The sequence below is a fragment of the Pollachius pollachius genome, assembly GCF_949987615.1.
Source record: "Pollachius pollachius genome assembly, chromosome: 11".
Classification (NCBI taxonomy): domain Eukaryota; kingdom Metazoa; phylum Chordata; class Actinopteri; order Gadiformes; family Gadidae; genus Pollachius; species Pollachius pollachius.
This window is the reverse complement of record NC_136944.1, coordinates 11,753,426-11,765,909: the sequence shown is the minus strand read 5'-3', so window position 1 is coordinate 11,765,909 and position 12,484 is coordinate 11,753,426. Positions and strand designations below refer to the sequence as shown.

General features: G+C 40.1%; 1 protein-coding gene and 1 long non-coding RNA gene across 3 annotated transcripts; one reads left to right on the top strand and one right to left on the bottom strand.

Annotated features, from left to right (window-relative positions):
* Window positions 1-1,274: 1,274 nt before the first annotated feature.
* LOC307082430 lies at window positions 1,275-4,894 on the bottom strand. 2 transcript variants are annotated; one of them, XR_013812216.1, is made up of 4 exons: window positions 4,831-4,894; window positions 4,307-4,490; window positions 3,942-4,045; window positions 1,275-3,850 (listed from the first exon to the last, which is right to left on the bottom strand). It is a non-coding gene; the product is annotated as an uncharacterized lncRNA (long non-coding RNA). The 2 variants fall into 2 exon arrangements; XR_013812215.1 differs by having other exon boundaries at window positions 3,942-4,490.
* A 444-nt stretch (window positions 4,895-5,338) lies between these two features.
* Window positions 5,339-11,807, top strand: phb (prohibitin). The gene is made up of 7 exons (XM_079745792.1): window positions 5,339-5,428; window positions 5,954-6,061; window positions 6,532-6,693; window positions 6,924-7,066; window positions 7,165-7,281; window positions 7,376-7,471; window positions 11,166-11,807. Exons 2-7 carry the CDS (start codon window positions 5,977-5,979, stop codon window positions 11,376-11,378), a joined length of 816 nt encoding a protein of 271 aa, XP_079601918.1. The 5' UTR covers window positions 5,339-5,428; window positions 5,954-5,976; the 3' UTR covers window positions 11,379-11,807.
* Window positions 11,808-12,484: the final 677 nt, after the last annotated feature.

Here is a 12,484-nt window from a genome sequence, read left to right as displayed (position 1 = left end):
ATGGAGTACATAACTTAGGAATACATAACTGGAATGGAATGTTAATTAATGCACACACATTCCCCCCCTCAAGGTTGAATTTCTTTGATAGGGGTGCAAGTAAGAAGTTTGAATGAATCTGTTGCCTACAAACACCTACAAACTCAAGAGATGCATAGAAAAAAAGTGCAAATGTTTCAAAGTAATACCGCACAGGTATTAGCATTTGTATGTTCATAGATTTGTACATTCCCGCTATACATTCGGATAGCGTAAAATATATTGTGCCAATTATCAGCTACAAATGTTATGTACCAGTAGCTAACAAAGAAAGTCTCATATGCTCAGTGTTTCCTGTAAGTTTTACTATTTCCAAATCAGAGGGATTTGTCTGAAGCCCGTTGCTACATCCAGAGTTACTTCCTCCTTCTCACTCTGTAGCAGCACAAACATACCCTTCCCTCAAAAGGATTTACCACATCAGTGGCTTAGCAGTCACTGGAAGTCTCTGTAATGAAACCATCACCACAACATTGCAGAAACACAAGAGGGGAGTAAATGCCTGGGCTTTTCATGTTAAGTGTTAGGCTAAACATATAAGATCTAGGCCACATGATATGGCTTTGTGTGTTTGTGTAGCTCATTATTGGTTTCATAAAAGTTAAGTATTGTAAGGGGGAGTGATGCATTGGAAAGTACTATTCAATCTTAACAACAACAGTTGAACCACTAGTCCCCATTCATTCCTACCCATATCATGTCACCTTCCACTTTGGCAGTGTCAGAGCCTAAAGCGCATACACGATCTGCATCAACCTCCCTCTATCTCTTGGAATGATACAGTAAAAAACACTAACATTTCGTAATGATCCTTAAATAAGTCTGTTCTTACAGTTCAGTCAATAGCAGTTATAGTGCACACGGCATACCCCATTGCTCCCTTTCCAACTGGTTTCTAAAGCAGATCTGCTTGGCTACTCTCAGAGCTCCCAAGTGTTGGTTTTCCGGTTGCAAAATAAATAAAATCTCTTCTTGTCTACACTTTGTTTTTTAAACCCTTTGAATTGATGCTGCTTCTGTGCTTCACTCTTGGTAAACTGTGTGGTGCTATGTTTTCCACACGGTCCCTAGAGCTTGTAATGCTTCAGTGTGTCATGTTACCATATGCCTTACATGTTTTCCAGGACTAATAAAAAAGCATAACAAAAAGTGACATGAAATTATATTCTTTCTTTCTTTTTTTACTTTTGTGTGCTTAAAAAAGAACAACAAATTCAAACTAAAACAAGAGAACTTCAGATAAAAGAGAACAGCAAAATATGTTGAATAATTATATTGCACAATTCTCCATTCAGTAGATGAAAACAAGGATTAAAAAATGATTGAAAGTAGAAGATTCAAACATTCTTAGATACAAATAAAGCAACATTTACTTTTAAATTAAAATGCTTGAAATACCAATAAGAGAAATAAAAACTCAACAGGAACAATTGAGAGGGCCTAAGAATCGACTATCTTTAAGAAGACACTTACAAACGTATAGTTTCCTTCAATCCTTCAATAAGCCACATACAGAATGATAAAAGACAGTACAAGCTAAACTAAAATATATATATATATATATATATGACAATGCAAAATGTGACACGTGCTGTAATTGTTCTTAATTTAGGAAAAAGTCAAAACAATGAAAGTGCAGACCGGACAGAATTAGAGCAAGGGAAAGACTCTTCTGGCTACTGCTGTTTTTTGGTCAATTCATAACTTCTGTTGTCATTATGGAGTAACGTAGACTGTGTATTTGTTTCCTGTTGGTCCTCTATGGTATTGTTGCTTATATTTGTAGAGAAGGCCTTTGAAGAAGAAGCTAGAGTAGAGGCTTCCCTCAAGAAGCACTTTTGTTGTCCAGGTATCTGGACTGATCTCCAGAAAATACTTCCCTCAGTGCACTAGTGACCTGAGAACACAAGTGTTCTGGACCGCGAATAGATATGAGCCCCTTTGATGTGTGAATGGAAACCTTCTTGAATCTACTCTGCACTTCTTCAAAGAATACATGTAGAATTTCAACCCCTGGGTCGGAGATACCCAACTCTGTCCAACTCAGATCACACTGAGAGAAATCAGCAGTAACCTTGGCAACAATGTTCTGTAAATCTTTCTGACAAGCTCTCACACTAGAAGGGTTGAGGGATGTCAAGAAGACTGTAGTAGCATCCCTAGCATCTGTGTGCTGCTCTTCTACCTTTATTGCCATGGTAACTTCTATAAATCGAGGCTGATATACCTCTTTGATGTACTTCCACATAATATAGGGAACCGTTATTTGTTCACGATATATTTCCAACCTGGCCTTGTCTTTGTGGTAACTGAAACTATTTGCTCGGTCCCTGACTCTATATTTTGCACAACCTTGGGGCTCTTCATCATCCGATCGCCTGTCCATTTGGACCTTAGGAGCTGATATCTCAGAGGAGCTACTTTCATAGTTAAAGCCGCGCCCGGCCCCAAGATCTGGGCGGGTCACCCTTCCTGATGGACTGATCAGAGTTTGGATTTGGGGAGATGTTGAAAACTTCCGTTCATAGTCCCCTAATGTTGAACTGTGTGAGGGTCTGCTTCCATTCTCAGATAAGACGTCCTCTTCAGTGTTTTGCCTTGACAGACTTTTGTCAGTCAACCTTGCAGTGCATGAAAGAACATCCGGGACTAACAGGGGACCAAGCATAGCAGGGGATAGGTGTCTTAACCCTGCTCCAGTTAAATCTGCTGGCTGAGACACTAATACACCTGGCTCTTTGTTCTTAAACTGGGCTGCTAGTATATACTTTGTTTGTCTCTCAGCTCTGGTCTCATCCTTGTCAGGCCCCAACATTGTCTTACAATGTTGTTGTAACGTCTTACAACACAGAGAACTGGGTATCGGTTGGTGAACAACAGATAGACCCTCATATGGATATGCTGGGTTCAAGTCAAGGGAAGTAGCTCTTAGAAGACCACCCATCTGGTTAGACACTCCCCTGTCTTCATTGTAGCCCCTTATAACTTTCATGGCCTCAGATGTGTCACTATAGCTCCCGATGAGGTTGACGTTTTGGTCATCCTCGTTTTGCAGGACTTCGCCGTTTGGAAGGGTGCTTTTAAGCAGGGGAACACGACAGATCATAGTCGCAATGTCTTGGTAAAGCTGACTTATTTGGCTTCTTGCAGACCTAAGCTGCTGCAGCCAACCGTCAACCTCCCCTAACTTTGTTTCACACCGCAGGAACAACGTGGTCACATCCTCGGAAGTTACATCCAAAACATACACGCCATTCTGACTGAGTATATGCTGATACTCCTTTCCGAAATGCATCTTCAGACACTGAAACATTTCTGCATCCATCACTAGGGAGAGATCTTCATCCAACATTTTAGGATCCCTTGAAAGCTGCATGGCCCCAGTCTCAGTCTTGTCCATCTCTTCCAAAAACGGACCAGCTGTTGATTTCTGTTTTCCACGTCGGGTGGATTGGTAGTCTCCAGCACTATGATCCCTATAGTTTCGCTCTGTGTATACGCTACTATTATAAGGTCTATTGTGCGATGACTCTGGCAGAGAAGATTTTTTATTTGCGTGCATATCAAGGCGACAAGGGTATGCCTGATCAACTCTGCTCCATGTGTCCTCAGATGTTTGGTGTCTGGGAAGTTCAAGCAATTGTGCCAAAGCTGCTTGTACCTGAGAGTAGGGCCCTGTGATTTCACACAATTTCTCGGTAAAATATTTGAACTTAATGTCAGGGTAATTCTCAAGAAGTCTTTCTTTCCTGGCTATTTGTCTCAACGGAAGCTGGTTACAGTCAATAGTTACCGACATACTCAAGATGACCTATGGTGGAAAAAGAGGGGACAAAATTAAATTGTATCTATTTCTAATGCATGTACTCTCTTCTTTCTGAACATATTCAGATAATACATACCATATCAGGTTTCAGGTGCTCACAATGTGGAGTTAAGGTCAGTTCATACTGCATGCCATCCATTTTTAAAACGTGTTGACCATGTTGGATAACTCCCTGGGCGACTGTGTGAGTGAGATTACCAGAAGGAGATCTTATCTTACCTGTATTCAATATGAGAGTGTATGGTGTATCCTGTAACACTTTTACCATTTGCCTATTTATGGAAGTTTATTTTATTTAATTTACACTCTCATTTAGACTTAAATATGTTAAAAATAAAACAGAACAGTATATTTTCTGCATTAAATGGCAGAAGGTTACAACTAATAATATGCATGTTTTTGTTTGTAATGTGTTTAGATACACACCCTGATCTTACTTGCCTCTACTGTCTTCAAAGGTGATCAGGGCTGAGCCAGGGGGGTCTTCAATAATCGCGACAGAAATTATTTCTCCGCCCCCATTCTTTTTTCTCAGAAAGAAGATAAGTAGCTTGTCTGACAACCTGTCATCCGCAATCGCTGTTGGCAGACCACTCACTCTTACCGTCCTGTCCAAGTCTGCCATCTAGTGGACAAAAGCCAAAATGAATTGCAAATATGTATCAGTGGATAAGATTCCGGTGGAAATCATTGACGCCTTTATTAAATAAACAAGTTTATGGGGTTAGGGTTAAGGAGTAATATTTGAATACATTTCGTGTTTAACGACACAGGTGAGGAAAATGCTGCTAAAATTATTATGGAGAAATGGGGGGTAACTTCGATCCTTTCAACGTCTTTGTCAATGAACTCTTGAATATAGCCTACTCACTTACTCATTGTATGCATACCTTATTATCTCCACATTTTGCTTAATTTACCTATAGGGATTAGGATAACGTAAGAAATCCGACCAGTTGCCTTACCTTGGAAATAGTTCAGACCATGCTCTCAAAATTGTTGCTACTCCAAAATGGAAGAAAGTGAAACTAAAAAGCATTGTTGTTTTTTTCTTGGGGGCGGATGGGTAAAGGTCGGCATGCGAGCGTGTGCCCAGGCCGTTGTCTAGAATGCATCAATCTGGAAAAGTGAAAGTGCGCGCAATTATAATGGTGTAATGTACTATGGATGAGGGCAATGTGGAGTAATAAATGATCGTCCTACTCTCTTTGTGAGAAGGATTGTAAATGATATCATATTGAAATTAGACTGTTACAGAGAAGTTCATATATATATATATTCGTGTTTTCATATTGATGTGGATATTGATAATAGTCAGTTAATCCTGAGCTATAGGAATATATTTGGTTAAACTCGCAAAACGCTTGCTATTAGAATTGGTTTTGTCAACGTCAACCAATGGATGACAGCAATGGTAACGACACAGAACATAGAAAATTCTATCCAATCATTGCAGACGTTGTTCAGTGCAGATGCGCATGCGCTGCCCGATAATTCTTTCACGCTTTCTGCTTCCTGCGGTGTGTCTTCAGTGGAGGTCATAGACATATCTGACATAACAAGGTGAGTTAAATTGTTCCACCTCGTGTCATTGATACCATTCGTCTAATATTCCGTCATCTTAAGAAGATATCAAATTGAGGTTTGTAAGACCGAACACAATTTTGATAGGATACTAAACAGGGTACTATGTACGTCGGTATCATGGGCATAATTTACACACATGCTCATTTTCTGACCATTGAAACATATTAGCGAAGAGATTGATAGATCAATGATGTAAGTTAGACTGCAGGCAGGGTTAAGCATTTTGATTCCCTCAGAGGTAACTGTTCGACAACTGAATTGTAACATAGTTAATCATTATTGTTAACTGGCTAAGCTAACTAGCATAGATGACAAGTAGCCATTACATTATAAAGTAAGCCTTCAGCCCCAAGCTGCGACACTGCATTGTTTAAACAACTGCTCCTAGGTATCAAATAAATGTGGTCGCGTTACTTGCAGCTTGCTTTCAGGATTCCCCACTGAGATCATTTAAATGTTCCTTCTGGTACTGCACGTTAATATTTTTTTCAATTTGTTTAGTTCATTGTCCACCAAAAGCTGCAATGGCAAAATTGTTTGAATCTATTGGGAAGTTGGGCCTCGCCCTCGCCGTCGGAGGAGGTGTTGTGAACTCTGCTCTTTTCAATGGTAAGTAATATTGATTACGAATCGAAATGTTGTTTTGATTTGTGTGCGGTTGTGGGGTCGGAATCAGAGGGTACCTCACCATACGATAATATATTGTAAGATAATCCTATCACGATATATGTCTAACTATAGTATACAATACAAAATTATTGTGCAAAGGTTAAGTGCTGCATTTCTATCTTTTATTCATGGTCCAAAAACAACTAGTTTTTCAGTTTGACAGAACTACTATGAATACAAATTTGTATAAACGATAACAAGGCTCTTTATAAAAGGCACATAAAAAACCTAGAGGAGCAGGGATATCTGTGTAAAGTGCCTTATTATATGAATTAAAATATCAATATTTGTCACCAGCGTATCGATTCTTGTATCATACGAAGACGAGGGATTATATATCGCCGTATCAATATTTAGCTTCACCCCTAGGGTGTATATTTGTAAAACGGACATGCTCTTCTGTACTGCAGTTGATGCTGGGCATCAGGCAGTAATATTTGACAGGTTTAGAGGAGTACAAGAGACAGTAGTTGGGGAGGGAACCCACTTCCTCATCCCCTGGGTCCAGAAGCCCATCATCTTTGACTGCCGTTCACGACCCCGCAACGTCCCCGTCATCACTGGTAGCAAAGGTATGCTGTAAACCCCATTCGTGCTATTTTTTTCTCTGTGGTCACGATTCTCCCACATATGCTCTAGTTTCCTGTGAATCCTATTTTTCTTCATAGTATTTAACATAGGTAGTTACACTGTTTGGTAGTTTAAAAGCAAGTGGATCTAGGTGAACCATTGACATGGATGAAATGGGTTGTTTGTGTTGCGTCATTCATATTTACCTGATGTTCTATCTCCTCCACCACAGATTTGCAGAACGTCAACATCACACTGCGTATCCTGTTTAGGCCAGTTACCAGCCAGCTCCCAAGAATCTTCACCAGCATCGGGGAGGACTACGATGAGAGGGTGTTGCCCTCTATTACAACAGAGGTCCTTAAGAGTGTAGTGGTGGGTATCTCTGCAAAATTTAAGATGTATGTGCCATTTTGTTTTCTTTCCCAAACCTCATCCACTCATCTTACCTAATTTGGGGCTCCTTCTTGTAGGCTCGGTTCGATGCCGGCGAGCTGATCACACAGAGAGAGCTGGTATCTCGGCAGGTCAGCGAGGACCTGACGGAAAGGGCCAACACCTTTGGCCTCATCTTGGACGATGTATCACTGGTGCGAAATTGATTGGTATTAAAATCTATGTGCTTTCTCCAGTGTTTGCATTTGTCATCACACAATACATTTTATTTTGATTCCATCTCTCCAGACGCATTTAACCTTCGGCAAGGAGTTCACAGAAGCTGTTGAGATGAAGCAGGTGGCCCAACAGGAGGCTGAGAGGGCTCGTTTTGTGGTGGAAAAGGTATGTTTGGCACTTTAGGCAATATTAGGGGTGGGAATTGGCAATAATGTGACGATTCAATAGTATTGCGATTCGATTCTGCGATAAATTGCGATTCATGTCCCACAAAATTTAGGAAAATAAGACTGCTCAACTCACTTCAAATGTTATTTATTTCTGTGAACAACATTAACTTCTACACATTCAATTAGTTGCAACAACTTAGGAGGGTAGTGCAAAGACTTTGTCCTTGAACATTCAGGACACAGGACCTTAGTAATTATTCTCTGGATAGGAGACCCCTCACATGAAAGCTGAGCTCCCAGCTAGGCATGTTCCGATCCATGGCGTCGATATCGGTCTGATATTGGCCCAGTACGCTGGATCGGATATCGGAGGGAGAAATATATGATCGGATCCCCGCAGCGCGTCACGCAATAACGACGGTAGTTTCTAATTAGGCGCATGCGCCTGAGAGCTAGCGCATGGGAGCTACCTGTTGAACAGTCATGTCAGCAGTGTGGCAATATTTCAACCTTAAAGAAGAAAAAAGTGCAACAGCCTGGCTGTTGCACGGCTCTCCTCCTCTCCTCGGCTGTTGCCGAGCGCGATCACGTCTAGGGCTGTAACGATACACCAACTCACGATTCGGTGTATATCACGATTTTTGACCCACGGTGCGATACATCCCACGATTTTTTTTAAATTTAAGCATTTTATTTAAACACTTATGTAACAATTGACTTGATGTAACATTTAATGCCAAATAATTTGGAACAGATTTGAACAGAAAGAATACTTTTAAAGTATAGAAAAATGAATAAATAAATAACCAAAGATTGTAGTTGGAGGATGCTTGCAGGTAGGCAAAAAAATCATCAACTAGTGTTGTGGTTTTTTAAAATATTGATGTCAAATAAATAATAGTAATTTGAGTAGTTTGGTAGCACTAACCAGCGTTCCCGCTAGAAAAAAATGGTGCCAGTCAATGTGACCTGCGTAGGTTTCGTTTTCCAGACATTTTGATGATCTGCTGCTCGAATATCCTATTACTTCTTATTAGGCTTTGTAGCTTAAATAATGACATAATCAGGCCGTATAGAATGCAACATATTTTATAGCCTAACTTTCAAATAGATGGGAATAAACACGTCTGATTCGCAATAACGAGGCATAGTGTTACGAGTAGTGCATGTGTGTGTGTGTGCGAGAATGGCAGTGTCAGGCCTGAGTTCAGGCATTGTGCCTTAATCAGGCTTGAGCTCGGCCGTGTATGTTGTCAAGAAAAGTGAAAATAGGTGAGCGGTGCCTTTTTAAAATGTCTACTCAACCCGTCAACCTACCTGACCTTTTGATTGACATGTCTGCCACCAACTAGGCGTAGTCTATATAAGGAAGTCTTTTTCCTTTGTATGTCTGCACTGAGGATGGTCTGAATGGGACTGAAAACGTTTTGCACACCACTTTGGGTAGCACTTTACATGCAATAAAAACGTATTGTTGCATCGGCTACATTCCGCTCCTTTTATTGTTAAGAAAGGCAATTCTCTATGGTGTCTTCGAATGAATTTGATTATTTCAGGCACAGATAATTTCACTTCCTATCAGCCCTGCAGTGTGTATGTTAGTGATGTCAGCGAGTGAGTGGGCGAGCGAGCAGTTGTGTGTGTGTCGGGCTAGTGAAGAAACAAACGAGTCCGGTTGTGTGTAAGAATAAAGTACCCAGCCTGTCAAGAATCGGTGGCCGCTTCATTCCGACCTATAAGCAAACCAACTGCCGGTAAAGCACACAAAACACTAGAGAGAGGGATCACACAGGCTATTTTTGTGCGCTTGGTCCACTCTGGATAAATGTCGTTCATATCGAATATGAGGTATTCGCAGGCTGTGGAGAAATGCCATCCTCCGTAGCCACTGAGCGCTGTTTCACCAAATTCATCAAAATTCACCAAAATCGTCATATAAAATCTTTAGACCAAGCCTCACAAATGTTATCAAACATCTTTTTTATTTAGTTCCATTTGAGAAATATTGGAGCATAAAGTTGGAGCAGTTAGCCCATTTTTCTTATGACCAATTTGTTATTGTATAAAAAAACATGTGACTATCATTAGGTGGATACCAATACTCTCCACTACCCATAAACCCAAATTATGGTACTGCACCCAAAGGTGGCGCTATTTAAAACAATTTATGAAATAGCCTTATTATTTCTCCTTACCAGATTGACCTGGACTCAAAATTCTTTCATAATATTAATCTCTAAAATCAGATGCATCTTTTTCATCAGGTGTTCTGCTCTAAAAATGTTTACTTTTCCCACAATTTCATAGAAAAAACGTCCACAGTCCCAGCCCATTTTTCCTCTATGACCATTTTGTTATTGTATAAATACTAGGGATGTAAATAACTCACATATTTCATGGTCGAATAATCGGTGGGTGGTATGAATGAATAATCGATTGTTCGATGTGTGCCGACATTCACAAAGGCAGCCATCGATCGTCGGCAAGAAATCACAGTATCTTAAACGCGAAAAAACAACTACCTCCTAAGTAGTTCCAGTCAAATTGTCTGTTCAGCCTTCAAAAGGAGAGCTGGTAAATTGTGAAAAATGCATTAATCTGTCATCCGAAAACACGGTTATATGCTATAGACCCTATAGTATCTGTGGAATAAAGGCTGAATCGCGACGGTCTATACCTTCAACATAAAGTGTACATATTTATAATTCGAAATTCGTCCCAGCCTTTATACCACAGATACTCTAGGGTCTATAGCATATAACCGCATTGTCTGATTACAGTTTAATTCATTTTTCACAATTTACCAGCTCTCGTTTTGAAGAATAATCACCGCGCCATTCATTTCAATGGGAATCGTGACGGTCTATACTTTCAATATAAAGTGTACATATTTATAATTCTAAATCAGAAATCAGAGTAAACAAAATAAATAAATAAGTATAATAATATTGCAATTCTTTGCGCTACTGTATCAATTTGAGTGTGCCAAATATCTCGATACCGAACAGAATCGCGTTGTTTTTTGTTTTTTTTCAGCACTACTGCAGAATATTAATGCCACACCAACTGACTTAATTAAACAGGGGTGCAAACGCTTGCAGAAGAGGGGAACGTTCACATAGTGTTTTGGGAAAAATGACAATATACGTCAAATACATTTTCAAATTCCAATAGATTCGACTTGAGTTTTTCTTATTGTTAGCACTGCTTCATAAAGTAGGGCAGAATTTCACCGACAGGCTTTTGTGTGACTTAAACAGTTTATTTAGAAAAATTTAGCATGAATCTTAGGAAGTGGCCTGGGCGACGTGCATTGCTATTCTTTATTTTCTGGCAAAAAGTCACCTTTTTGAGCCATAAACAGTTTACACCCTTGTTAAAAAGTTTGTGTGTCAAAAAATATGTAATCTTAATGGAAACGTATGTCCCGTCGTACAGAGGACAGTATATTGTTTTCGCCTATAGCTGATTTGAATCCATGTTCTGTTCAGCCACTTTTCATATGAAAAACTATGTTGGACCTGTAGAACCCGATTCCTGACATGAAAACCATACGTTAAACCACATAAATCATAATATTTTATCAGAATCTCAATAAATATCGGCTCTCAAAAAATGTCACATTGTATGAGGAGGTCGCTGCCGATTCCAATAACTCAACTCAATCTCTTTCATGTTTCCGTGTCCAGGCAGAGCAGCAGAAGCAGGCTGCCATCATCTCGGCGGAGGGCGACTCCCAAGCCGCTCTGCTCATCGCCAACTCCCTGCAGGAGGCCGGAGACGGACTGGTGGAGCTGCGTAAGTTAGAGGCGGCCGAGGATATCGCCCTTCTTCTGTCCCGCTCCCGGAACATCACCTACCTTCCCGCTGGCCAGGGCACACTGCTCCAGCTTCCCCAGTGATGAGCACTCTCCAAAGTCACCCTCAAGGCCATATGGTGGGCCGTGGAAATGGTCTCTAGGGAATTAAAGAAACGTCACACCGACCCCCACCTTCCCTCACTCTCCAATCTGCAATGGACTGGGTACTGCTCTGGGGGAGAGTGAGGGGATGTTGAAGACGGGATAGGGGATAGAGTATGGGAATCGATGTGTGGCAATGTAAGTGTCTGTGTAGAAATGGTTTTATTTGATTTCTTCATATAAGGCAATATACATATACTACTTAATCAGTCAAGCTTAGTGGGCAATCCAGTTGCTTCTCTTTTTCAAGATTTGTTTATGTGCCGTTTACTTTCAATGCACTGCATATGATTTAAGATGGAAAGAGACAATGTTAATCTTGGTCAAGAGTTCAACTCAGAACCAACATTAAATGGAATATAATGTTTATCTTACTGTCTGGATTGTATGGATCTAACTGGCTCACCTGTGCATTAACACTTTTTTGATTTCCTTGTCCATCGTCACTTGCTGGAAATGATATTCCCATGACCACGGCCATCAGGTGGAAATAATCAAGTCAGGCTGAGTGTTCTTTGCCTCTGCACAGTTGGTCCTCGCGTTGTCATTGTGTCAGGTTATTTAAGCTTTGCATTCCAAAATAGCCTAGAGAAATTCAAATAAAGTCATCTTTCTACTTCTCAAGGACGTATACTATGTATTTGAGATATGCCGAGCTGTACTGACTGACCGTAAACTCTTAATGGTTGGAGGGTTGACAATCACCCATAATGTTTGGTCATTAACCTAATTCATTTTGTTTACTGCTGTTTTCCTAATTGATCTATTAAGATATTTTCTCTTTTGAACATTTATTTTAGAATGAGACCAATACCATGAAACATTTATCATGGTCTCATTCAGACATTTTTTGATGCAAGCTTGAAATGTAGCATCTCAGTGATTTAAAGTCAATCTCCTAAATAATATTAATGAAAGAAAAATATACCAGTTTCTCCATATATATGAACCCTTGTAGGGAAGTATGTGTTTTTAGAGAACACATTGTTAATGTTCATGTAGTGAAAATTAGGTTATTGTAGCCTGACAAAATTGTAATCACGAGC